At 46.8% G+C, this 27475-nt stretch overlaps 1 protein-coding gene and 1 long non-coding RNA gene across 6 annotated transcripts in view; one reads left to right on the top strand and one right to left on the bottom strand.

Annotated features, from left to right (window-relative positions):
- The window catches only part of LOC121067698, an 8198-nt gene extending 1220 nt beyond the window's left edge, over positions 1 to 6978 (top strand). The window contains exons 1-3 of one of the 3 annotated variants that reach the window (XR_005818390.1): positions 622 to 2187; positions 3830 to 3966; positions 5556 to 6978. This is a non-coding gene — a long non-coding RNA (uncharacterized LOC121067698). Of the gene's footprint in view, positions 1 to 620; positions 3967 to 5555 lie in introns of those variants that run through there. The other 2 variants (XR_005818391.1, XR_005818389.1) reach the window with 2 other exon arrangements.
- Positions 3964 to 27475, bottom strand: ZC3H12D (zinc finger CCCH-type containing 12D). 3 transcript variants are annotated; one of them, XM_040552510.1, is made up of 7 exons: positions 25521 to 27475; positions 19079 to 24281; positions 16625 to 17059; positions 12458 to 12597; positions 11222 to 11456; positions 9840 to 9946; positions 3964 to 9343 (listed from the first exon to the last, which is right to left on the bottom strand). In XM_040552510.1, exons 3-7 carry the CDS (start codon positions 16999 to 17001, stop codon positions 8376 to 8378), a joined length of 1827 nt encoding a protein of 608 aa, XP_040408444.1. In that variant the 5' UTR covers positions 17002 to 17059; positions 19079 to 24281; positions 25521 to 27475; the 3' UTR covers positions 3964 to 8375. The 3 variants fall into 3 exon arrangements, with proteins under 3 accessions (XP_040408444.1, XP_040408445.1, XP_040408443.1); XM_040552511.1 differs by having other exon boundaries at positions 20408 to 24281; XM_040552509.1 differs by having other exon boundaries at positions 16625 to 24281.

The raw sequence follows: 27475 nt of genomic DNA, 5'->3' as shown, positions 1-27475 counted from the left end.
TCATCTGGTTCTCTTCCTGGACCAATACCTGCATCCTGCTATCAGGATTGAACCTGTTGATCACTAATTGCGTTCAGTGCTCTCGCTAAAACTTGAACCAGCATCCATTGCTCTTGAACATCTGTCTGTCATCCCAGGGAGACCATGCTTTTTCTGAAAACATTTTTGTTAGTTCTCAAACTGCCTCGGTAGGTGGTAGGCTGCTATGCGATGATTTCAACTTATTAAATATCTTTCAATTTCACATGTGAAACTCATAAGGCTTTAAGACAAAATGCATTAGTAATGCTTTGGAGCAGGGATTGCATCACCCCAGCTGGAAGTGTCCTCATTACTAGCTTGCAGAGTTGTGCTTCGTGATACTTCTGTTCTCTGTGGAGCTATTAATCCTGTGTTTTGGCATCGGAATGGCACACCCTCTCTAGGGGTGACAGGCAATGCTGAGATTAGTGATTCTCTATAGTTTGGTCACAGCTGCTGCTTTCTAACGAGTGCAGAAGGGCTTTTAATTCTCAGACCAAAAGGAAGGTGTTAGCAAGCGTTGAATTTTATATGTATATGCATGTATATGTACAAACATATATATAATAAAAATTTATAGATTATATAAATGACTTTTATCTTATTTTATTTAAAACATATATACATATATATTATTTTCTGAATTTTAACTGTATGTCTTCAGCCAGGTCTCAGAAAGGTGACATAGTTCATTTTACAACACAGTTGGATTCTGCTGTTACTTCCGTAGCCTAATTCTTTTTTTTTCTTCTCTTTTTTTAGAGAGCAAAAGCATTTCTCTGCATACTTACAAAAGGCCAAGGAGTAAAACACACCAGGGAAGAAGTTGTGGATAAAAGCCTGAGGTAGGTGGCATTAATCTGCTTGCTCAGAGGCTTGTTTTGGCCGTCGTCAGTCATCTGTCAGCAACTCCTGCGTGATCCTCTCAAACAGCAGCTACCGCTCATGTTGAAAGGAGCTGGTTTCCTGGGGCATTCCCTGCCCTCGAGCCCTGCTGCATCGCACTTAGCTGCAGAAGTAGCTCCGTCCCTGCATTCAGGGCCGGCCTGCAGGGACCGTGGCTGTGGTTGGCATGCTGCCTCCCATGCGGATGACCCACTTTGGACATTGCTTGCTGGAGAGCAGCGCTTCCAGACCGGGCAGCAGCAGCAACCTTGGGGTGTTGAAGCTAAGCCCCTGTGCAGCCTGGGCTGGGCATCCCTTGGGGTCTGTGTCAGTGCGATGCAGCTTGACTTTGTGCAGAGCATGTATACATCTAAACGTCACCTGAGTACTCCGAAAGACTTGCTATGGGAGCTCCCTGGTGGATCTGTATGGCGTGGGATTTCATACCCTGTATAGCTGAGCAGTTCCTCAACCAAATTTTTCAAGAAATCAGTTATAATTGAGGCATTGTTTTTGAATTCCTCTTGCGGTTTCTGCTTGCCCTGCGACGATCTCTCAAGAGGAAGTTTACTAAAAATACCGAAGCATAAGAGTTCCCCGTTCAACAGACGTGCGCGAGAGGCACGGGGGGTGGCCTGCGGCCGGCAGCTTCGGGCAGGCGTGGAGGAGGTGTGTGAACCTGCTCCCCAAATGCAAGGGGCAAACGTGTAAAAGGAATGCAATAGGAAGTGGTGGCACTTGGAATTTCTTTGGAAAAAGCTTTTTTTTTTTTTTTTTTTCCCTTCAATGAGGCCTTACAGTTGCATGCCTGGAATACTTGTGAAATCCCTGCTTAACTCTTGATTCCCGTCTATGCAAGATGATAAACTTGATTAGTTAAAGTCCCCTGTGCTCAACCAGACCGATAACATCCAAAGTATACCTAGAAAGAATGTAGAGGTACAGTTTGTAAGGCAGTGCCCTCTGGACTCAAATAGAAAGTGTTTCCCTAATTAACTTCTGTCTAAGGGCTGGCAGTGATACTTACCCAATTGGCAAACCTAGTCTCAAATTTCAGCTTTAAAATACAATTGGCAGCTCAGCAAATTCATAGAATTGATCCCCATTCACACTTATTTTTTGGCTTGCGTTAAGAATGTGCCAACCTGGAACTCTAAACTTAACCCGGCGTGACTTTTCCAGCGCTGCTGCCTGAAGAGGGAAGCCTGGCAGCAGCGCCTGGGCGCCCGCCAAGACAAACACGCCTGGCAGATGCCAGCACAGCGACGACTGGAGCCACAGGTGAGGGGAGAGTAAAAGGGGAAGCAAAGGGTGGGTTGTGTACCCTGCCCTGTTCCCAAAACCCTTTATTTGGATGACCCCACGTTTGGGTTTCCCCGCTCTGCGGTCTGAGGTGGTGCAGCAGCTCCAAAGGCTGAGCTGCTGCATGCAGTTTTAGGGCTGCTTAAACCAAAAAAAAAAAAAAAAAAAAACGCAGTAAAGATGCAGCATGGGGTCTGCTTGGAGGAGCCATCTCCTGACCCAACTATGTGTTGGATCCCCACGGAGATCCTTCTGTGATTTCTAATGCTTGCCTGGAGCTGAGAGCAACAGTGTGGGTAATCGGACTGCATCGTGCCCCTTTGGGGCTAGCAATCTTCTTGCCCATAAAGAATGGGGCTGCTGCCAGGACTTAGGTGCTAGCTTGTGGAAGCCTGCCCTGAGCGCCGACTCCTCTGTTTCTAGTGCTACCACATTGACACCTTGTGGTGGAGCTGGCCATCACATTTTTTATAAATATTTCTTACTGCAGGATGATTGGTATACACGTTTCAGATGTTAGTTGCTAGACGTTTCTTAGATGCTTCCCCCTTCTGTTTGTACTTTTTCTTTAAACAGCACTGCTTAAGCTCCATAGGACAAATAAAAACATCAGGACATCTAAGTGCAGATGCTGCCCTAAAGCAGTATCTCCCAGGTATCATCCCCAGTTGTGTTTGCAATAGCACGGAAGATGAACAGAAATAATCACTGCGGACTATTATTTCCTTCTTTTTCTTAAACTTATATAGAACTTTGTTTCTCTGCCCCTTTTTCCATACTCTTGTTATTTTCACTTCAGTTTAGACAGATATCTGCATCTTTTCTTCCTCCTCTACAAGTCTTAAATGTGTTCTTTGTAACTTTAAAAAGATGCTCTAAAGGGTTAAAGATCTTCCATATGCTCTTTTAAATGAAGACAGGGCTCCAAATCCACCATGTCGTATATTACAGAGCTAGTCATTACGAGCAAAAGGATATTCAGATGCTGAAGTTCTTATCCGAGAATGTTTCCCTGCTGGAAATAACATTTTTACAAGCTTCTGTATTCCCTTCAGTCTCTTCCTAACAGGGCCTCCTGTGGGGAGAACTTAGTATTTCTCATTCTGATGATAGTTTTGAGTACCATTAATAATTGTCTGCCAATGGCTGTGTATTTTTTGGCAATAACAAATCACATTCAAGTTTGCTTCCCTGCTAAAAATTTCTTCAGCACTGCTTTTGGAGCAATGGTCAGATGGACCATAGCTTTTGCCCAGCTTATCATGGCATTTATGTATTTGGGTTCCATGAAGCTGCAGAATGTGGTACTAGTTATGAAGTACATTTTGCCACTTACAACCTAAAGTGGTAAAAGCCTTCTCATTCCTCTGTATTTCTCCTGCTAGCCTATTTAGCAAATGTTGGTTGGCCTTCAGTCCTCCTAGGCTGCTCTCGTCCGTCTGCAGCTCTTTGGATGACAGTAAGAGGATAGCATTATTCCATTAATCTGGAAACGAAATTGCTGGGCACTAATGGTATCCTTGTCTTTTTTCCACAGTCAGCATTGCAGCTCGCTCTCATTGTCAGCAGCTACTGTAGCTGATACCACTCTGTACTTAGTGGTCTCCTCATTTGTTTGCAGTGTCTGCAGTGTGGATAAATTCAGCAAGGTGATGATCACAGGAGAGAGCTGGACCCACTTCGCTGAGTGCTGCAAGTATGCCAATGGATGTCAGCCACCCTTTTGAGGCTTACGTCGCAGAGCAGTATCTTCTGGAGGTAAATCATACCCTGTGTAATATACAGTGCTTGTTTCTACCAGCTTGACATTGCTATAATTTTATTTAACACCTCTTTGGTCTTCTACGTGAAAATTGATTTCCATTTATCTGGATTGACTGTTTTTATGCCATCCATGCTTTGCTGTCAGCTTCTAATTTATGGTTTTATTCTGCCACGTAGTGCTGTAAAACACATTTGTCTTCTGTATGAAATCAGTACTGTTAGTAACTCCCTCAAACACACTGTTTTGGTGGCAGTGGAAGGATAGATGGGTTTTAGGATTTAATGTAGTTAAGAGTGTATGATTGCTAGGTTCTGCTAGCAACCCATTAGGTCCTTAGAGAAAGCTGTATGAAGTCAGCACAAGCAAACGTGGGTGTAACACAGCCTCTGTCTCCATGCACAGAGTGTTTGTTGGGAGGCCTGCTATAAGGCAGGATGGGAAAACAGCTTGAGCACGTCAGGACTCTGCCAAGCCAAAGATGTCTGTGCCAGGTTCAAAAAAACTTTTGTGATTTGGGCCCTTCCCAGTGAAGGGCATGATGGCTCAGGGGCAGGGTGGCACTGCCTGACCTCGTGTGGTGCCAGTGCCCCCGGCCTGCTGCAGGGCCTCACCTTGTCGAGGTGGCGATGGCAGTCCAGAGCGGAGACAGGACAAAAATGCCACAAACCCCCTTAAAGGTTGGCAGCAGGTCAGAACACTGTACTGAGGCTGGTGACAAAAGGCACTGCCAGGTCGTGCCACCCTGCTCCAGGGTGCGAGGCCTGCGCGAGGCCTGCCCGTCCCACCAGCGCCGTGGGACTGAAGCAGAGGCATGCCGGCTCCTGGCCTGGGGAAAGTCCGTCCAAAAGGTGGAAGAAAAAACTATCTAAATTGTTGTCTCAGAGATAAAGAACATAAAGTACCTTTGGCCAAGGGAGGCGTCTGCTTGTTAAAGGCTTATATAACCTTATATAAAAATATAACCAGAGGGTTATATTTTTATATCTTGCAGAGGTGGTCTGTCGCACTCCCTGAGGTACTCACCTTCTCCTTCCTTCCTAGCAATCCAACATTTTTAAGCAGGAGAGAGGCTACGACTCCTGTCCTGCTTAAATATTTGTGATCAGTTTAAATACTTGCTCATAAGTTGTGCCAGTTTTCATAGGGAGTTAAAATAGTAACAAAACTCTGAATAACTGGCAAATACACCAAGTGTTGAATACAGAGCAAGATCACCTACTTCATAGCCCTTCCTATGGTGTGAATTGTCATGGCATCTAGACTCGCCAGACTGTTTGTAGGCTCGTGGAGAAGCATTTGCTCTAGGGAAGCCGAGGGAGGAGCAGCGGGCTCCAGCAGCAGCGCTGGGCAGGGCTGTGCCCGGTGCCCTTTTCACGCCAGGGAAATGCCCACAACCCTGCAGTGAAATACTCATTTCCAGTTTCCCCAGCCACTCACACATTGGGGTGTCTTTGGCTTCCTAGCTTTTGGGGAAAGAGTGAGCTTGGAGAAGGGAAGAGGCTCTTCTTCTATGATTTTTGTTGTTGTTGTTTTGTTTTTTAAGTCTTAAAATAAATTTGGCAACTTTGCAAATCTCCCTTAGGAAAGCAGCCAGGCTCCTGGAGGATTGCTCCCACTGCTTCAATCTTCTAAAAGAGTCTTGATGACCAAAGAGCAAAGAACATCAAGGGCTTTCTGAGACTCTCAGGCTGTTGGGATTTATGGATTCATTTTCAACTTGGCAGCAAGAGCTGGACTCAAATGCATCTCAGCAGAGACACCAAATAGCAACAGCCATCTATCGTGTCTGCACAAGAGGTACCTATTCCTTTCTGTTAGCAATTTCTTCCCTTACCTCTCAAGCCAGAAAGCAATCCTACTGTCTTGGAAAGTATAAAAAACTGCAGCAGAAGGTCCTGAGTCCCACATGCTTGCTCAGTGGCAAAATAACAAAACTGTTTTTGCTTGCCGTGGGCTTTTCGCCAAGGGCAGAGTTCCTCTGCAGCACTCAATGACGTAACGCTGCTGCTGCTCTGCCCTAGAAACACAAACTTCATGAGAAAAATCCCTCTGAGTGGATGAGCCAAGAGAAATCAAGTTCTGTTTAGCACCAAAGTCTGATTTATTTTCTCAGACGCTTTCTCAGTAGAATGCACATTCTAAGTATTTTACTGAAAGATTTCTTAGTAACTATAGCAGAAATGAACGCAAAATAAATTATTAAACCTAAGAGAGAGGTTCTGAACAAGCACCAAATTCCAATGCGTTCTTGAAGGAAAAGGAGAAAAGCTTACGTACGTGTTGCCAGCAAGCCAAGGGCACTATATAAAGGCACCATGCCATTTTTTCTATGTTTTAAATGCTTTCTGTATTGAAATAGGTAACCTACCTACATTCCGGACATAAAAACATGTTGGCACTGCAGCAGGCTATAACCATACGTGTCGTGTGTGTATTTTCTGAATGCTGGCATTTGGAACTTGCTGTTTGAGCATTTGGAAGGTATTTTTCCACTCTGCATGGCACTTTTTGAGTGTGCCGATGTGCAAGCAGGTAGCTTGGAAAGCTCTGGTACAGGTCGTGAGGCAATCCGGTGAGCCTGTCTGGTCACTTCGATGTGTTAAAAGCAGTGTGCGCATATTTTATGGCAACTAACAATGGCTGTAGAACTTAAGTACTTTCCAAAGCAGTTCACAGGATACTTTTTCCATAGTTTTGGTTTAACATCAGTTCTAATCTGTGTGCGTTTTCCAGTGGATAACTTATAAACTGTTCTGATGATCCAAAACTTGTTTATCTGAATGAGGCAACTTATTTTAAAAAATCACTATTATAATGACTATAACTAGTGGAAAATAACATGAGGAAAAAGCTATAATTATTTCTTGACAGAGTCAACCACCATGTGACCACAAGCAATTCAGCTGATACAGTTTGCTTATTTCTGTACTAATTTGCTGATCAGTCTTTTAGCAAATAAAAAAATAAAAAGGTGCTGGTGGTTTCCAGAAGGAAACAGGTTAAAGTAGCACGACATTCAAGATGAATCATTTGATAGTTGATAGTGATACTAAGGGTAAATTACTTCTCCTTGGTCACCTTTTCAAAAACAAGAGAATTCAGCAAGATCTGTTTAATTCTGGCCTGACTGTACTTCTGAGAAGAACCTAACCTAGAGTGCAGGGCCACATAGAGTGCAGAGATTTTGTAAATCCCACCTGAGTATTAGACCTAATTATCCATCAGTGCTAAAAGGAATGGAATAAAAATATTTTCGAAAAAAGGCATACAAACAGACATATTCAGAGCAAACTGTTCTAGGTGATCATTTTATAATGTGCTAAATAATTTTTAAAACATGTCATACTGACATACTCAAACTTTGGTAAAATGCCAAAAACTTTCAGGATCAACCTTAACATTTGAATTATACCCTGAAGAAGTCAGTGGAGTAATGCAGAGATTAGCAGCTTTACAGCTTACTGAAAATCGAACGTCCCAGCAGAACACAGTTTAAATGTTTGTAATCATAAATCATCTGTATAATGGCATTATGGGACCACATTTGGTAATTAAGGGTTAATTCAACAACAGTTTTCTTGTTCACTAGAACAGAGGCCCTTTAAAGTTGTTAGTTTTTTTTTCCTCCTTGCTATTGTCTGTGTTAACTCAAATAAGAAGAAACAGTCCAGAGCCTTCAGTCCACAGCAGGACTTATATTAACAATGACTTCCCTGACTTGATTTATGTTGTGCGTGAGCCCTGAGAAATATACCTGCAGCTGTTTCCAAGAGCTTGGAGTCTCTCCACAACTTCTAGCAGTAATCTTATGGGTTCATAGCATTGGTTCGTAAACACTAGCTGCTTCTTTTAAAGCTCACAGATGCAGGGCTGCGCCTGTAGGACAGGGTTGCTTTAGTGATAAAAGCCATCAGGCACTGACATGGACCCGAAGACGCCTTGTAGCAGAAAGCACAGCCACATGTTAGGGGAAATATGCCAAATTACTTTTTCTGCTAGTCATGATAGGTCTGTGAGGAGCCCTTTAACGAGACCCATGGAGAATGTCTCTTTCAGGGTAGTTGACCAGGACATTAAGACTTTGAAAACATGTCTAGTGTTTCAAGGAATTAACAGTGAGCTACCTCAGCCTAAAAAACAGGCCACAGGGAGGTTCATGTGCTGACAGCTCAGCTAGTTCACCCAAGCCCTCCTATTCTCTTCCAAGCAAGGTGACTGAGGTCCCCACTGCTGTGAACCACAACGGTTGCCTTGACTCGATACCCCGTGCACCATAGCTGGTTGAGGCTTAGATGCGTGCTACTTGAACAGCCATAACCCTGCTCACAAAGCCCTTTAATAACACTCAGATAACCCTCAGAACAGCAGCTCTTCAGTTGCTGGGAAGCTTACCCTGGAGTTTTCACAAGTTCCTGTGTCTTTGAATGAGTAAAGTCAAACTAGCGATGTCCTTGATGTCTGGGTACAAGGCCATGACTTGGTTCACCTCAGCGCAGGAGAACATGGTGCACAGCTCCCTGTGGACGCTCGCCTGCTGGGCACAAGGAGGTCTTGCAGCGGGGGGCGGCCAGTAACTGCAGTATGCAGCATCAGGGTAAGTGTAGGCTTTCTGGAAGAAGCCGAGACCGCTGCTGGCATCCAGCAGCAGGGGCTGGCTGGGGAAGCAGCGGCTGGGCAGTGCCGGCTGCTCACCGTACCCCTGCAGCGGCCCAGCTGGAGGCACAGTGGAGGGCGGCAGGAGGTGCTGCTGCTGCTGTGCTTGTAGGGCTGGGCCGTGCTGAGGCGTGGTGTGGAGGCAGCGGCTCCTGGGCCCCTGTGGGCCCTCCTGAGGCCAGCAGTGCTCCGCGTGCCTCCAGGCGCAGTCCGAGGGGTGGTGGTGGTGGAGCAGGAAGGGGCCGTGCCTGAGGCTACAGCAGCCCCGGGGGCTGTCGGCCACCTCTCGGTCCTGGGGGGCACGGGCTGGCCTGGCTCCACATAACACCTTGTCGCTGATGGAGAGTGCCGACATCTCCTCCACGAGGGCTCCGTCCCTCAGGGTGTCTGGCAGCCTCTGGTCCTGCTCCAGGGCAGGGTCAAGGCCGATGGCCCTGGCGTCAGCCAGCCGTGGGCAGTAGCTGCCTGGGGACCAGGCCGTGTAGCAGGAGGGCCCCACACCGCTGCCAGCTCCCTGCAGCGTTTCTGTGCCAGTGTCAGGAGGCACGGGATCTCGGCCAGTCCGGCATGGAGAGTGGTTGCATGGCTCCTCCTCCTTCCCCAGGCTTACGGGTGCCTTTATTTTGGCTCTGAGCTCATCAGCGACTGACAGCTGAGCTTGATGTGGCCTCTCTGGGTGATAGAACTTGCATTTATTGCCATAGGTGCATTTTTTACCTGAAAGAATTAAAAAAATATAGTTCAACAGGAGACTGTTATCAGTGCCAGCATCAATTCGTGTACCCAGGACTTCTCCCCAGCACTATGTGGCCACAAGGCTGGGGTGAGCTCCAGCAGCACAGAGGGGAAGTGCCACTTTCCCACATAATACTTTTGACCCCCAGATTTACATGTTGCTGACCGAAATAGCAGGGTGCAGCAGCGGAAGGAAGTTTCTGCGTAAAGACTTAACTCTATTTTGGTAGCGTCTGAAGTTCGTGTATGTTCTGGTTGCTGCACTCGAGGGGCTGGGAAACCTACAGCTACAGAGGACGGCTTTGAAAAATGGTGCAGAGATCTACCTCCAAATTTCAGGAGAGCTGTTTCGCAGTGGGAGCACCACACACTTGAGCAGCCTCATCCCCATCTTCTACCACACTGAGGGTGAAGCAGGGAGTGCATGTGTCCCCCACAGTGAGGAAGCAAGGCCCTGGAGGGGCGTAAAGGAACCCACCGTAGGGGCAAGGTTGCCACGTTGGTTCGGGAAGCGCTGGCTTTTTGCTGAGGAAATTATTAAGGGTGGGTCCGTGCCGGCCTAGGGGGTCATCAGGAGGCATAAACCTGAAAAAGGAGAAGTCACAGGAATAACAGAAGTACTTTGAGTGCTGCCACAGCTTGCTGCACAAGCTCGGGGCAGGACAGGCTTGTGATGCTTTCACGGCCTGGCCTTCAGGAGCTGCATTATCCCTCGTTTGCCAAGCCAACAGTGCCTCACCTTCACATTAGCTGCTCTTCTCATTTCCTAATAACTTCAAACAACTGGAAAGACGCTGAGGCTTGGCACAGCCCTGGCCTGGCAGCAGCCCCAGGATGTCACAGTATCGCTTCCTTTTTCCCCTGAAGCAGCAGCAAATGCCGCTGTAGTCCCTCCACCCATCAGCTCCCTTCCACACAAAATTCACTTTTTTTTTCCCTTTTTTTTTTTTTTTAAAGGAGAATGGGGTCTGAAGCCACTCCTTAATTCAGAGCTACAGTTCATTGTACACAGCTGGTGCAATGAACAAGCCCAGCCTTTTCAAGCGTTCAGGAAAGGCTTCATGCTACAAGGCCTGTAAAGTGCTCGGATGAACTGTATACTCATCTATGTCAGCACCTGAACGCAATGCTTCAGGGAGAAAACCAAATAATGTATCTCTGATCAGAATGAACCTTCACCCCACCACATTTCCCACTGCACAAAGCGGGTCGGGAGAAAGGGGGAGGCAAGGAGATTGTTTATCCACAGGATGGGACTGAAACCTCCACCTTCAGGCCGCTGTTTTATTTAGGGGACTCCCAAAACTGTGTACAAAGATCTCGCTGTGCAAACCAAGGAGCACACAGCTGAGTCTCATGAACACAGCACAAGTGTGTCAACCAAGACTTTCTCCAGTGGGGATACTCAAGGGGCCAGAGACCAGTTTGTCCTCTCTCTTCTATTAGAAAGTTATGATCGTAAAAGCACAGGAAGAAGTGCTTTCCTGCCCTGTAGGGGAATTAAAAATACTTATCCAGCCTCCCCTCTCTGATTTAATTCAGTTACGCTGCTATGAAATAGAACCAAACATATTCTAGGTGTTGGGTGAACATCTCAATTTGGATTGGCAAGAAGCAAAGCTGGTCACTAATATTGCCATTTAAATAGAGAAGTTCACTGAGGAGTGACATGGGCTTTTACGACCAAAGCTGAGGGAGCAGGAACTGAAGAGATGAGATAAGAAAAGTTGCGGTAAATTCCTTTCTGAACAGGGTTCACATACACCAGTGCTAGCCAGAGGTGCAGCGATGTTTGAGCTGTCTTGGCCCATAATGTTTAAATTACAGATTGCTCAACAACAAACAGCGATGTTCCCTTACCTGTTACTGACAAACGAGTACATGAGCAGCCGCTGCTCGATAAACCACTTCCACTCAGGGTTTTCATTCTGGAGATCCCGATAATGGTCATTGGAGACAATGACTCCGTCTTTCTCATAAGCAACTTTCACGATGTAGCGATCATCGTAGCAAACCACCCTCTTGCCTTTCACCTTCCGAGATGGGGTATACACAAGGATCGATTGCTTCTCAAGCTCTTCAAGAATGTGCTGATCTGGTGGAGTGGTTGGCAGAAAGAGAAAGGGGGAAAAATTAATTAAAAAATAAATAAATCAATTAATGGTGACCTGATATCAGTCATGCTAGAAACCTACAGGAATTTAGAAATGTTTCAGCACTTCAGACAACTTAAAGTGGTGTGATTTTCAGGTGCAGTGGTACCTAGTGGTAGTTTGGCAGCTTACAAAATTAAGTATTTTATAGAAGCACCTACTCATAAAATTTGAGGTGCCTTTTCTTGACTTCTATGTCTTAACCGTTAAAAGATGGTGAACCCCTGTAGTTCCCTTTTTACCCCAGTAGATGCTAGAAAGCTCATAACCAGCCCTGGTATGAGTATCACTGGGAGATAAAATGTGCCTGATAAAATCAATAAATTAATTTCTCTGCCACTGAGGACACTGACTTCTTGCCATTCCTGCCTCGCAGGGAGATGGATTGCTAGCCTTCTCAGCTGTAGACATCAAGCTGCAGGCACACATCTTGCCAATCTATTTCCATACAGTCTATATCTCCACCACAGACCTCAGCCGACGCACTTTCTTCTCCTGGGAAAGGGACCCGTGCAGCCCCTGTATCAGGGTAACAGGCTAGCTGATAGACTGAGAGCAGTTGTGCAATACTGAACGCTTTGGACATTGACACTTCTGGATAACGCGTGAAACATATCTACTCAGAAACAATCACACTGTTTACTGGCTGGCGTACAAGTTCTGCAGTCCTGTTGTGAGCTAATTCATTATTCTTTAACTCAGCTGGCAGAAACTGGTGCTTTCGAAGCAGAAGGCTTCTAAGCACTGTAATAAAGCCCAGTTTGCAGTTTTACTTCCTAGCCAAGAGCATGTGGCAATAAATTAGTGACTCATTTAAGTGATGGAGACCTTAGACACTGTTTGCACTGCGTGTTTACAGGGCAAAACCATGCTGGATTCTTCGCACCTCTGCCTCCAAACTGCACCTAGTGGTTGCCAAATTATGCCCGGGATGGTGGCCTACCTGCAATGGGACTGTCTTGTCGAGGCGGCTCCTTTCTCCAGAGCGGGACAAAAACCTTGATGTAGGTGTGCCCCCTTTCTCGGAACCAGTCCACCGCCAGACGGATCCCCCAGCAGGAAAAGACCTCTTTGTTTCCATGGCTTTAAAAGAAAAAGAAATAGGAGGAGGATGGTGAGGCAAAGTTTTCAGGAAGCATACAGAGGTCTCTAACTGAATCAGTAACGAAAAGGCAAGACATACAGCTTTTGTGTCATTCACCCATTTCCAAGAAAATAACCCTCCAGTCCTGAGCAGGCTATCCTGGTTGGACAGACCCAAATACCTCCTCCAGCAGAACTGCTTGTTATCTGACGAAGTTTGGATGCTTTAAGACAGAGATATTCTGTCCCAGATTTCTATGACCTGCCTGCTAACCAAGTCTGTTGCTTTCATCTGTATCTAGATGGACTTGGGTCCTAAAGTACCAACAAAACCTTAGGTTGTGTCAGACCCTTCACATGCCTTCTCTGATGATGGTTTGAGGATGGAGTTTCTTCCAGCACGTGCAGAAACGCATGAGACTCTCTTGTATGAAACAAAACGTGGGGATTTCCTTCTGTGGTAGCAGTGACATACAGACTTTTATGTGGCTAAAGTGTGATTGCAGGTCATTCTGCTGCTGGCCTCTTCTGGAAACAGGAGTCAAAATACAGAGAAAGAAAAACTGCAAGAGATAGGATCAGAAATATTGGGAATCTTACCCAGGACACCCAAAAAGGGACAAGCCCTCAGCTGGGATGGCCAAGGATGCCTCTGGCCCGTCTTTATCGTGCCCAAGTTGGTAGATTTTTGTCTTCATTGCACAGAGGGGTAGGAAACCCCCAGGATGTGCACTGTAGCAGATGCAGGTAAAGTGGGTTCTGGACAGTTATCAGTGTTCAGAACAAGACACAGAAAGTATGCCCAAGGAAAATAGATAGGGGTGATAGCCTTCCTAAGTCTCTTTCCCCTGTGGAAAGTTCGTGCTACCTGTCTGTTATCTAAAATTTGACTATAGTGCAGTGCACATGTAAAGGAAGTCAATTTGTTGATTGTTTCTGCACAAGGAAACAAAAATAAACTCTTCACAAAGGTCCTGAAATGGATAAACACCCCAGCAGTATCTACAGAAACCTCATCCTTGTACTTTGAGCTTTCTGGATAATATCACCACAATCTCACTCCTGCTTTCCCCTCTGTGAAACGTGGACATAAATGACTCTCACACTCAGTTACTACACCTACCTGCAGTAATTGACCAGCTGAGGAAGATGCCACAGTCCTAAAAGCCTTTTTCCCCCCGGCCCCCAGAAATTCAAGTCCAGATTCTGCTTATATCAACCTTATAGCCAAAGCTGCATTCTACACCTAATGAAAGTTATATTGCTGAAATAGTGACCACAAATGAAAAATGGTACAATTGGGAGGATAAGATCTGATTATCTATTAATAGAAACCCAGGAAATAGGAAGTCTTACGAAGGAAAAGAAAAAAAAAAAGCCTATATTAAATGAGCTGTAGTGCTCAACACATCTAATCTCTATTCTGAAACAACAGTTTTGTTTGGTTTTCATGGTTAGGGTCTACCAAGAACAGACTGAAAGTCAACTTGGACAGGTGAATTGGAAGTTCAGGTGACTTTTTCAAATTACTTGCCAAGATCCAGCACTGATTACCTCTGAAAACCAAGTACAGCCTAAGGAAGGGAACTTAAGAGCCTAATGCAGGAATCAGCTGGCCCAGGAGGAAGCCTTTGTACGTATCGCAGCTTAAAAACTAGACTTTAGTGCAAGCATGGGGTAGGTAGCCCCTTGAGTGTGCAGTGAACGGGGTTACACTGGTTCCCCTTTCATACCAACCTAACTCAATTCATTTTCCCCCACCAGCCTTGCTAAACCACCCCGTGCACCTCCCATGGACCAGAGGGCAGGTGCCAAAGTTTCTAACAGCACCTGATGGAAATACAAAGCGTACTTAAGTGTCTGACCCTTGAGACTGGCTGAAGGCAAGGTTATTTTCCATTCAGCCTGTATGGATAGGCTGCCTGGTGACTGTCAGATCATCCAACTGCTTTATTATACTGGGGCACGTTAATCTCTTGCAAAACCTTGCACCCCGCAATGGGCCCTCGGAGCCAACTCTGAAGTGCTCCAGAAACAGCAGTCCCAAGACAGGAATACAAATGCTCAGGATGTTTTTCTCCACAGAGGCAAGTCCCTCTCCAAGCCTCAACATTTTAATAGCTCCATCCCTAAGCTGCTGCTTCTCCTGCGCTTTTTTGGTGATGGTGTTGGTGATGATGTTTTTCCAGCGAGGAAACCTAACATCCCCTTTCCTGACTATGCTGCAAACAGCCCTTCTCCTTCTGACAGCAGCAGACCAGAAAAATTGAAACGGGGCTACCAAAAGCACTCACCAAGCCCAGCCCATTATCCAAAGGCAAATGTCATCCAGCTCCACTTTGGAAAGACATCCAGGACAGGAAAGCAGCTCCCTCCAGTCTGCATCAGTTCGGTATGAGCTGACAAGCTCAGGAGTCTTCTCCATTCTGCCAAGTAGTCTTTGTCAAGGCAGAGCCTGGGGATGCCTGAGAGGAGCTGGAAAACCTTTGCCTTTCTGAAACTGGAAACTACTGCACATTCCTCTAATTCCTTTTAGGTGAAAGAAAAGGAATCCACGGCAAAACACCAGCATTCAAGAATCTAGGCAGGCAAACATCTCTCTGCCTTGCATCTTGGAAACTATCCTTAAAAAGATTTAAGTTTCACATGCTGGAAGCACGGGTGGCTTTTGGAAAACCATTTTGGTGGGCATGCGGTCAACATGGCAAGGCTGCAGCTGCTGCCGTATTACAGACAGCGCTGTTCTTTGTTCTGTCCCCCCCGCCTGCTCTAAAAACCCCGGGAAGTCAGCAAGGACACGGCTGTGCTGGCAGAACCGAGCCAGCCACAGGTATCACTGCCCCTAAAATGACAAAAGAGTGAATGCTCCGGTGAGCTGCTCCGTCAAAGCTGGTGCTCATTTATTTCGCACAGAGACAGGACACCCTAAGGTGGGTCTAGGGTGAAAATGCAAACAGACAGGAGACCCTAGGACAGCTGTTGTGTATTTCTCACTACTTGTGAGCTTCCCTGAGGATCCCCTTGCTTTCGGGAGAGATTCCTCCCTTCATCCAGAAGATGGCACAACTTGCTTAGCCTCCAGAATCACCTGCTCTGGATGTGTCCCTTTTGCCCTCTAACCAGAGGGGATGTGGTCTCATCTCACCTCACACCGAGATGACCAAAGCAGGAAGCCCTCCTCTGCTCTGTTCCAAAGTGCATGGACGGGCTTGGCCCTGCAGAGAGGAAAGGGAGGCCGATAGGAAGGAATGGTGGATAGCCAGGGCATCGGGGCTCTGCTGGGGCCTCTGGCAGCTCACACTGCTCAGAGGAATGAACAGAGGCCAACCCGCTGCTGCCTCTGGACTTCCCATCCACATGGAAATGCCAGCCTCTGCATCACTATGAGTGCTTCTACGGTGTCAGGACGCTACTTAGGAAATATAACTGGCCAGGACGGGTTGCTTTCACGTTTCCCAGAAACAGAATGAATTAAGGAAGAAATAAGACTATTTAATACGAAAGTCAATTATCATTTTCCTGATATTTCTATAAAATGTGGCCAAACCAAAAAAAAAAAAAATACAAGCCAGGAACCTTGTTGGGATTTAGTTGCAAGTGAAAACAATACAACTGTGATTTTGTTAGGGACCACAGCCACCTGTCTTCAATTTTCCCTCTACTTCCTAAGTAAGTGGGGCTGTTCTGTCCACCTAAAAATCCTAGGTACCCATCTGAAAAGGTAGAGAAACATCAGTGGTGAGCTAAAAGGGAAAGAGCTGCTGAATCACACTGACGTTACCTTATAAAAGGTCAAAATGCAGAGAAAGCTAGTGACTGCATTAGGTGTAAGTATTTATGGGCTTAGAGACAGAAGGTCCCTGTAAGCTGTGCCTCAGCCAAAGAAGAGGAATAAGCAGTGCTTCATATATTATACATCAAATACTTCAATGCACCTCTCACCTGGAAAAAGCAGGCTTCAAGCCACCAGCTTTACAATTCAAAAGCCACCGAGGAAGGGAGATCCCTTTTAGGAAGCACAGCTTACCTCATTGCAACGTTGCTGCCGTCGATCACAATGGGTCTCAAGTGACTGGAGGAATCGCTTTCGTCTCCCCCAAGCCACTGTGGCACTGGAGAAGTGCTACAGGACCCCCGGGCAACGAGCTTTGGCAGGGAGGGCTGAGCCTGGCTCTCCAGAGCCTGGGGTTTGCTCCCCATCCGAATCAGCTCTTTCAGCACGTCGTCCTCCAGGGCTTCTTGGCCCAGGTTCTCCAGCACTTTGCAGATGTCCTGCTTACTGTAGCCCAGCTTGCAGAAAAAGTCCAGCTTGCTGTGATGCACTTCCATCCCTGCTGCAGAAACTCTCCCGGAGCGTGGTGGCGCTGGCTTGCTAGAAGCGGCCAGCGCCATCCCAGCGGGCATCGATGCTCCTCTCGTAGGCAGCGCTGCTGTCCTCCCAGCCTCGTCCAGCAGGCATCAGCTTCAGGCAGGGGAAAGATCAGAAATAACAAAGCACAAGATTTAAGGAAGAACGTACCAGCTCAGCAAGTTGTCTAGCACACAGCAGAGGCTATCTGCTCAGCTGTCTTCTCTCTGAAGAAACCGTCCCAGCCTTCTCTCAACATTTAAGCATTTTTCTGTCCCGCTCCTACTTATACAGCAGCGGCGTGTTCCACGCAACGTTTGTCGGTCCCCGGGCATTATGTCAGACAGGTGTCATCCTACTTCACGAGCTCTGCAAGGCTGCCGTACACGGTCACGCTGCATGCGTGAAGTTTGTTCTTCAGACTTATCTGACAGGATATGATATAAAACGCAGTGTAACCGGGGATTTTCAATTTGCTCAGTGTGGTTAACGAGCCGCAGATAAAAATCTAACAAATGTTGTTGGATGATCTCAGATGCCATAGCAACTTAACATGCACAGCAAATCTCACCAAGTGATTTAAGGAAACACATTATTTGCAAAGTAACCAGGAACTCTGAACTTCTCTACAGGGCAGTGTTTCCTAGTATGTGTCTGTGTGCATGCACAGACAACCCTTCTGAAATCCTATCACTCATCCGTTCCAGTGATGCCTGAGTTAATATTTTCCTGTTGTTTTCTATTTCAGTGAGGGTATTCACATTCGGAGAAGCAGCTTGGTTTTTGAAAGCTGTCATCAGCGGTGGTTGGAAGCAATCTGAAAAGTGGTTTCAATTTCACTTAGATTTATTGTCGAGAGAAGCAGCTACTTCAGAAATGAGTGTGCCGATGCAGCAGAAAGCTACCTCGAGCTTCTCCAGAACTTCACTATTTACATTTCTGCTCTGCCCCGTAAACGAAAGCGATGGGCAGCATAAGCAGCCATGCCCAGAATGACTTCAACTTAGCGAGCAAAACAAGACGAGGACACACATGGGGACTACTCATCCACCAGGCCAAATGCTCTCAGCTACGTTTGGCGTGCTTGCACTGACGCTTCCCTCACCGCACCTCTGCGGCTATTGGTGCTACCAGAATCACAGCCATGGCCGGTTCCCCCACCCATGTGTAGGACACAAGTGCGGCCGTCTTCCCTTCCCTGCAGCTCTCTCAGCACCGTCACTGATGGGAGAACAAGTGCGGGCTGCTCACAGGTCAGGTGCAGAGTGCACGGGGAAGAAAATGCAGCAAACTCTGGAGCTGTGAGAGCGAGGCGTTCAGCCCTGGGAAGGACGCGGCTCCGGGGCCACTGCGGTCCATCAGCAGTTTGCTCTGTGATGGTAAAAGCCAAGGTTAACAGCCTCGTCGTGGCCAGCAAATGGCCCAGAATTATCCGACCAAACAAGTACCTTCCTGGCCAGACGCAGCACCCCCATCCGCTCCCCTTCCCAGCCTGATCTGCGCTCGCCTGGCCGCTTCTCCTGCCCCCTCGGGGAGCTCAGAAGCTGAAATCCTCTCGAGGAGGAGATGGAGCCACCAGGAAGGAGCCGATGGGAGGGGACCGTGACCGCAGCTCCTCCCCGAGGCATTGAAAGCCCTTCCCAGGGTGGTGGAAGAGAAATCTGCATTGGGCTCAGTTAATTTAAAACCAATTAGCATTTGTTCAGCCAGAAACAGGAAAACCCTATAATTAGTTAGTAACCATACCTTGTACAACTTTGACCTTTACTTCCCTACATAGCATTTTAACTGTCAGGTATTTTTCTGCAGAAGAAATCTTGAGCTATTAAAGTGATGAGCAGCATCAGCAAAACAGAAAATACCTTGATTATGTCACATACATAAGGGGAAAGCGGTTACCACGTGTACTTTTCCATCTAAACAATAGGAAGTGATGTTTATTTTAGCTGGTGGACTTGACAGGCTTTCCCTACAGTAGACTTCAGAAATGTGGCACACTTTACCTCTAATCCTTGTTTTCAGTTCCTGGTCTGACAATGAAAATGAATTTCCCTGCTTTTTCAGTACTGAAATGATTTCTCAGCCTTGAAATAACTGCTCACTGAGCTGAAATACAGAAATATAGCTTTGTACCTGAAAATAGCTCAAGCTGTCACGGCTGGGTTGGCAGTGCAGCAAACCCTGCTTTCAGGTGCGCAGCCAGGGGCTCTGAACACTCTGTCAAGTTGACACGTGCTACTTCATTTGTTTTGATGTCTGGATTATCTGAATAATTTATCATAAATGAAAAGCTGAAATTGTTATCTGTCCTCAGGTCAAAAAGAACACATTCAAGGCATATTTTAATAGCCATCCCTGTTATTTTTTAAAGCTGTGTTTCCACGCATCCTGACGGGTACGGTTTGCACCAGAGCAATATCCCACGTTAGCATCGCGTTGTGTTCTGCGTGTTGGTCCTGGACTCCATCAGAAAGGAGGCAACGACCTCCCCGGCCAGGCCTGCAGCTGCAGCGGGCGCAGTGACCACGGCTGTCTCACGCATGCACCGCACCGCGCAGCCCCCGCGCCGCGCGCGAGCGTTCGCTGAAGGAAGGCTGCTCACCAGCACGGCGTTCCTGGCCTGACCGGGTTTTCTGCAAAGTTAGCCGCTGCATTTCTGCTACTGTCTGGCCAGATACTAAACGTGAGTAATAGCGTGACTGCAGGGTTTTCACCACAGAATCAGCACGTTTGAAACCCTGAGATGAAAGCCTTGGTCACCCTTAGAAAGGGAGAACTGACGGATAATAAAATCACTAGCTTACACTTCGGTAAGCAATCGGGAGTGTGCCCAAGTCCAAGAGGTCAGCTGGCTGCTACAACCAGTGCAAAAAGATACGGTGAGAAGAAACCCTGCACCACAGAGCCCAGCTTTTCCTATCACACACAAACAGGTTGTAAAATCCGATTTATGAACTTTCTGACCTTCATTTTCAAACTGCTTAGATTTCCTCCCGCCACCTTCCCCAGCCCTCAGCAGACCCTGTTGGGAAGCTGTTCGTGTTTTTCCCTCCGCTAATAACCTCTTCTCACTTCCAGGCTAAATTTACCCAGAGGCACTCCTCTCTTGCTGTGGGGTTGTGCCCCGCTCACAGGCACACACGTGCGGGCCGGGCTGCCTCCTCTTCCCCCTCAGTCCCCGAGAGTCACCCTGCAAACCGCCTGCACCAGCCAGCTCCTTGGGGCCCTCCCCTGAGCTTTTTCTTCTCTGAACAAAGGGTGTTGCTCTACTTTCAGATAAATAACATTTTTTTACTTTCACAAATTGGAGATGCACATAAACTCCTAACAACAAGACTAGATGAGTACAAAAAGATTTGCCTTTTTCTTCCCCACCCTCTCTGCCAGATTTGCCAAAAGTAACAGAAGCAGCCACCCCCGGGAGCTGCACTCGCGGGTGGTCCCACTCGCTCTGCACGTTACCTGTCCGAGTCCCAGCGATATCGCCCCACCACTGGCGAGCCAGAAGCTGGATTCAGGGTAGCACTGAGCCCACAAGGAAGTCAGCCAGTATTTAGAGCCTTTATGACAAGGCTGATGTCAACTGAAAGCAAACAAGTGCAGTGAGCAGGTTGGAGCTCATTCTGTAGGAAGGTTTACTTCCTCATTTGGCTAGCTGATCCTTCATTTAACTGTACAGGTTGATAAACTTTCACTTCATTTTTTCAAAAGGGAAAAAAAAAAAAAAAGAGGTTCCCAACAACATATCTCTGGTCTGAGTCACAGGCAAAGATTAGTCAAGCTCATGCTGGCAGGGATCCAGAGCACCCCACCAGTCAGAACACGGCCCATGAATTAATTCTGAGTTATGTGGACAGTTTTCCATCAAGGATGCTTTACCAAGTTATCTCAACCTCTTCCTCCGACATCTGGCAAATCCCTGACCTCCAGGGACATAAGGGAAAAGAAATCAGTGTTTTTAGTAGCGCCTGGCACCGCGAAGCCTCATTCAGACACATCCACATCTGAGAGCTTGCTCTGTGACACTACAGTAAAATAGATTTTAAAAAAAATAAATAAATAAAGCAGCCCCTCCAACCCAACCCGGCTCACTGGTGCCTGAATTAAAAGCCTGTGCTGGTGGCAGGCAGTCTGTCCGCAGCAAGGACTGTCAGCCAGGCACTTCCCAATAGAAACCTGAGTTTTTCTTCCGCTGGTTCCTCACCTCACTGCAAACAAGCATGCCGAAACCCGCAGGGAGGCAGAGGGAGGGTGCAGGAGGCGAGGTGGGGTTAACTCTGGGACACCTCAGCGGCCGCAGACAGCTCTGTAGGGCCCCCGAGGCCGGGGGTACCACTTGTGAGAGGAGAGCGCCTCCATCCCGGCCACACGCCAAGAGGCCGGAGCAGCCCTGCCCTGCAGCCGGGAAGTGCTCCCTGCTGGCTTGCTTTGGGGCAGGACGCAGGGTGGCCGAAACCTCTGCGCTGGCACAGTGGTTAATCCCAAGGAGTAGGTGGCTGCGGGTAAGCAAGCCTCACCACTGCTTCCCACCACGTCCCCATGGCTTGTTACGCCCTCGGATTGTGCCCAGGCTGTAAGGAACTCGCGGGCTGCCTTCCTTTCCTCAGGTCCGGAAAGCTCTGACTGGGCAGGCTACCAGCTACAGAAGTGGGAAAGTGAGGCCAAAACTACACAAACGTGTAAGCTTTCTGCTGCCCAGAGCACCTCCAACAGCAGGATGTCCAGAGGCTCCGACTCCACGCCCCTAAAGAAGAAGCTTCCCCAGAGAAGAAGCCTTGCAGAGCTCCAGATGCCTCACGGCAAGACCACCGCTACGAAGCACTGCTGGAAGGTAAGAGGAAGCTGCCCAGGTGTTTATTACCAAGGAAGGCACAGGAGTAAAGCACATGACGTTGCCTAGTACTATTTTAATTCCCGCTGCTCAGCAAAATGTTCTTTTAATAAGAACAAGCCAGAGCGTAGAAAAAGAAATGAGAAGAAAGTCTGGTAAGAGAATTTTACGCTTGTCTTTCCTTTGTAAGAAAATGACCAAACTTAGCAATTGTAACAAGCCATGAGCACGAGACTTCAACGTTATTCAAACTGCAGTCAGCCAGGAAGACCTTTACCCTCTTCCTGAAATCTGGTAAGAGCGTTTTACCTAGGCAATCCCTAGTAAGAGCCAGCCAACTATGCAAAATAAAGGACTGTTTTTGACTCTAAAATGGTCTCAAAACCCTTTTGCTCACCAGCTCAGATAAACATTTGAGAGCCCCAGGCTGTGGTTTCATAGACATTTCCTCTCCCTGCTGTTTCCTTGTGCTGACGAGCACGCCAAATTCTCCCAGTGCAAAGATTTATTGCTTCTTGATGGTATTGTTATGTTCAATAGGGAAACGGATACAGTGGGAGAGGCTTTCTGCGGGGAGGATCCATTCATGGATGCTCCTATGCCGAGCTGACATCTGAGGATTTACTTCCTTGTGAAACAACTGGACTCTCACCAGCAAGAATTATTACCAGCCTCCAGGCAAAACAGCCTGGCTGGGGCAGCTCCTGGAGGCCAAGGGAGGACCGAGCACGCCATCTAAGCAGGCTGCCTGTGCAATACCACTCTCCCGCTGGTGTCAGACATGGTGTCATCCCGAGCACGGAAAAACGTCCTCTTGAACCTGGTAGCGGGTAACGTCACAGCTGGTTTGGTCTGCACGCCCCAGTGAGTTATTAGCTCTGTAAAAGGGAACATGCACTCATTGCATGAGCGGCACGGCATTCCTGTCTTCGTCACCTTTGTTCACTTTCCGGGAAAACAAAACAAATCGATGTGGCTGTAGCATCACAGTGAGAATTCTTTAGTCCCCGACCAGTCAGGATAAAGCAAGAGCTTAATTAAACGCAGTCCTATTGCCAGGAGTGTTTTAAATAGCTCCTGGAACCAGCACATCAACCATCCTGCCTCAGGCAGAAGAATCTCCCTGGTCCCTCCAGAAAAGATGGGGGCAGACCCTCACGCCACGCTACAACCCACATCTTGGTTAACCCTCACTAAGCAGTCCTCATCATACAGTCCAAGCTACGCTCCCAATTTTAAATATGTTTCTTTATGCACTATCAGGGAAAGTCTAGACGTTTTCTGCCAGTGAAATTCTCGCTGCTGGAGGCACTGGAAACGTTGACTTGCTGGGGACAGGTGTGTGCCCCCTGAATTCACACCTCTAGCTCAGCGGGGCCTGTCCGAGTGCTGGACCAGTTGTTGACAGGCAACCCGGTATTCGGGTTGGTAAAGAGGCAGTATCTTTACAAGAAATGTTTCTACATGCTTGCCAAAAAGACCACCTTCCTCTTACCCATAAATATGCAGCTGTCGTGAGCTCTGCATCTGACCACAGAAGAGGCGAAGAGGAGACGCATTTATTTGAACAGCACGGCCAGTGGGTAAGTTCTGTTGCTTCTTGGAAAATTACAATCCCATCTTCAGATCTGACACAGCAGGAACCCAGCTTGTTTTTGCCGGTCTAAAACACCTATTTTTCCTTCTGCCTTCTTACAAAAAGATACTGCTATTAGTCAAGTGTTTTCCACTAAGCTTATATAAAAAGTACCTTTTACAACCAGAAAGCCCCAAACAAGTTTCGAGTTCAAAAGTTTACCACTGTTCAGCTTAAGATTTAAGATTTCAGAAAGCTCTTGGAACCGTCTTTCGGTTTCACTGATTTATCACATGCTCGGTAGACCCAAACCTTAATATGGCTTATCGATGCCTTTTAACACTCATACCACATTTAATCGAGATTATACTGGCTTGTTCACTGAGAAAAAGCATATTCTGACAGCAACCAGACCCAAAGCTACACAAAAATACTAACCTCTAGCAAGCATTTAACATTTTTCAAATTGCTTCTTGTATCCGTATGTATGCAACAGGTGATGGACAGAACAGAAGAGACATTATCCATCTAGGAAGCTGTCTATCTAGGAAGCTTACAAGCAAAAAATGTAACACTCCAGTCAGTAACCCATGAGTTAAAAACCCATCCAAAATCAGGCTATAGGAGAATGAGATGAATAAAGATAAGGAGAAGAGCAACAGATCCTTGAAAATTTTGAATATAACTTCCTCACGGTGCAATTAAAAATGCTTGTCCAAACAACTAACAGTTCTTTGGGTTTTGTTGGGGTCTTTTTTTGGACAAGAGCAAAGCAGGCAAGGTGTACCTGCATAGTAAAGATTCTTGGCAGCCCAGAACTGAGGACGCACGGCATGCTTCTCCAACCCTGAACGGGGCTGTGCAGAATAACTCTGCTGGCACATGTCCCGAAGGAAGATCCCACACTGTCATCATGCCAAAATGGGGATCTGCAAGAAAGCTCACATTGTCAGCTCCCTCACCCACACAAAGCACAAACCAAACTCATGCTCAAGGAGTTTTATAAACACACTAAAGAACTTGGGGGGGGGGGGGGGGGGAGGAAGAATTCATCAGCAAGAATGCCAAGAGCCATCAGGCAGAGCACTCCAGAAAAAATGAACAAACGCAGGGTTATCATGAATGATTTTGGGCAACTGCTTATTGTCACCCCTACTGGGAACACCAACCACTGGTGTATATAATTTCTATGTTATTTCTGCTGGCTTCTGTGACACCCATGGGAGTTAAAAGAGACCTCTCTTGCAAAACTCTAGCCTCTTCATTTGCTTTTAGTGCTTTAAGATCAAACGCCATCGATAATGTGGTTGTTTTAGGGAGCTGATTTATGCCTCTAACCTCTGAACAGGAAGCCCAAAGCATGCACAATTCCCCTTTGAACAGGCTTCAGCTAAGTTTAAGTGAAGAAGTGGTATTTCTGCTGTACCATTTTTGGCATTATTCTCAATATCATAGAGGAAGGCGGTTTTGTTTTGTTTTGTCTTTTAGTTACCACAAGCACCAAAGGTCAACCCTGAAACTGAGGTTGGAGATAGCATTGACGAAAAGGACATGAGGGTAGGGAAGTGTGAACTCTCATTAGAATACAAGAAGTCAGCTCCCCAGCTACTGGATAACAAGTCCTGTCGGTTCTAACTGCTCTGCTAGGACAGGAATAGCAGGTTGTGTCCGTGGTTTCGGCTGCTGGTACAGCTCGTGCGTGCCATTTCCAGAAGTACCACGTGTACACAGCCATCCCTTCCGATGGCTGCAGCAGTAAATCCCATCTAACGCGGAGCGCTCAGCACTTCACGCGTATACCAGGTGAACATCCACAGCGTTAGGAGAGCAGCCCAGAAATTCAGTCTCCTTAAGCAGTGCTTAAAATTGAGTACTTGCCTCCAGATACCGAACCTTCTTGCTGTCACTTATTTTTTTAACATTAATGTTTGACAATTTCTGCTTAAAAATATAAACAGTTAAGGCCAGCAGTCTGAAGTTACGAGATTCAGCAACCTAATGACATTACATTTTTAGAAGCACTAAGGCATATTCAAAACCAGACACTTGAGTTCTTTTGAATGTGCTTATTTATCTTCTTATTCTGAAGACTCTTTGGCCATCAACACAAAAGTAACTGTTCACTTCCATACACTATTCATATCAACATTTAGTTTTAAAGAATTTACCTGTTTTGAGAGAAGAAGCCATTATTTCTGCTTCTGAGAAGTGAGCGCGTTTTCCAGGAATAGTGTGCTTGTTGTCATACACCAAGATGTTTCATGTTCCCACAGGCGCTTGGGGTCTAGCTGAAGCCTAGGAAGGGCAACTTTCATGCTGTTTCATGCTGTTGAGTCATTTTTATCTTCCTTTCCACAAAAGGATTCTTACAAGAATCCAGCTTTTTCCTCAGAGTGGAAACTTTCTTCTCTTTCTATGACTGCCTGTTCCTAAAACCAGCTAGAACTTAACTGCTTCAGCACCTCCACATCTTTGTCAAACTTTGTCAGTGGTTTTTGGTGTTAAAAATGTGCCACTGAAAAGAACTGAGGACAATGCACCAGTTCAAACCTTATTTCTGTAACAAAGCAGGCTAAAAGCAGGAAGAGCGTGCTGAGAGTCCTCAGCGCCAGGCCCCCGACATTCTCCCAAGAGCAGGCTTCTTGTTTGTTTCTCTTGTGGGACAGGGGCCCCGAGCTCAGGCTCTGTAGGGACTGCACAAGTCCCTGTAAGCCCCCAGTGGCTTAGGAACGGTTATGGAAAACTAGACTTCTGGTTCCATGTTTTGGAGCACACGAAAGATAGAAAGCCAAGATGTAGCAAAAGTGATTTCTTAGCCAAGTATACTTAATGTTTAATGAACCAAAGAGAGGTTAGATGGCTCTGGAAAGCACATTCCTGTACACAGTATCCTTCAGCGTCCTCGCTCAGTTTGGGTCTGAATATTGTAGGCATCTGGCCTGGCCTGCTAAGTCAGAATTTTCTGCCATGGGGTAAGCAGCTTCTTTGTTCCTTCAGCACCAGCCCTCCCCTAGGAGTATGTTAATCAGGAGTTCGCTTTCCACATAGGGTCCGTTCAAATGCACCAGCCAGGCAGAGCAGAACTGCTACTGGCCCTCCAGGGCAGGGGGATTTGTTGTGAGACTTCATGGCTGCCATGTATTTTATTTTGGTTTTGTACTTCAGATCAAGTCCCGCTGAGAGGTATCAATCTGTAAAAACTTGTTATACTGCTACAACAGAACCAGACACTACAACAGGTATTACAGCAAAACCACAATGACAAAAGTTAAGTTAATTCACCGGACCAGACTGCCTTCGAGTCACCACACATTCCACAGAGAAGAAAAGACAAACCTTGCCTTAGCTTCTCTTTCCCTCCTATCACTGGAAGATCTTTCCTCCTCTGGAAAGAAAGAGGACATAGATGTTCTGAAAACATATGCAAACTGAGTAACACTGTTTAAATGTCCAAATCTTGTTTATCAGGGCAAGCTGGACATTTCAGAACCTGCTGACTTTCAGTAAGACCAGGCTCTGATAACATCACCTGCATTCCTTTGTAGATGAAGAGTTGTTAACTGACCCACTTCTGCCACCAAACCTGAAAATTATTCCCGTGTACACTTGGGCAAATACAACTCAAGTTACAAAGTCTGCCTTCCTGCTGATGCCTCCTTTCTTCTGCCTTATCCACCCAGCAAAACTTGCCTGACATCACAGCGGCTGGATACCCCGACACTACAGAGGTCAGATGTTTAACAGCGATCGCAGCTATGCCAAATATCAAGTGAATCTTAGTTCTGAGAGGCATCCTCCAACAACGCCACACAGCCACGTGAGCTGCGTAAACAGCTGAGCAGTGAGTGCAGTCGATGTAGTGTCGTGCAGCACTTCCATCTCCCGTGCAAGCAGCAGAGCAGTACTTCAGTGCCTTTAATCACCGTTGCACAGGATTCAGTGAATAAGAGCTGACAGGACGAAGGCAACCTGCACCATTTCATTTTAAAGGAGGGAAACAGAGCTTTGAGTATTCATGTACTAATGGTATCGGAGCACTTTTTTGGAGGGAGTGTGCACAGAACATTTCTGTCTCACGGGTCTTCTATCACACTCCTTCCTATAAGATCTGCAAGTGCTGAAA

The sequence above is a fragment of the Cygnus olor genome, chromosome 3 (assembly GCF_009769625.2).
Source record: "Cygnus olor isolate bCygOlo1 chromosome 3, bCygOlo1.pri.v2, whole genome shotgun sequence".
NCBI lineage: Eukaryota > Metazoa > Chordata > Aves > Anseriformes > Anatidae > Cygnus > Cygnus olor.
The sequence above is the reverse complement of the archived record's forward strand: the minus strand, read 5'-3'. Positions and strand labels throughout refer to the sequence as shown.

Coding starts and splice junctions, on each gene's coding strand:
- ZC3H12D (XM_040552509.1), bottom strand. CDS start 17,001: ATGCCCGCTGGGATGGCGCTGGCCGCTTCTAGCAAGCCAGCGCCACCA. Junction 11,457..12,457: donor ACAAGACAGTCCCATTGCAG/GTAGGCCACCAT, acceptor CCACTCCACCAG/ATCAGCACATTCTTGAAGAG. Junction 9,947..11,221: donor TACTCGTTTGTCAGTAACAG/GTAAGGGAACAT, acceptor CTCCTTTTTCAG/GTTTATGCCTCCTGATGACC.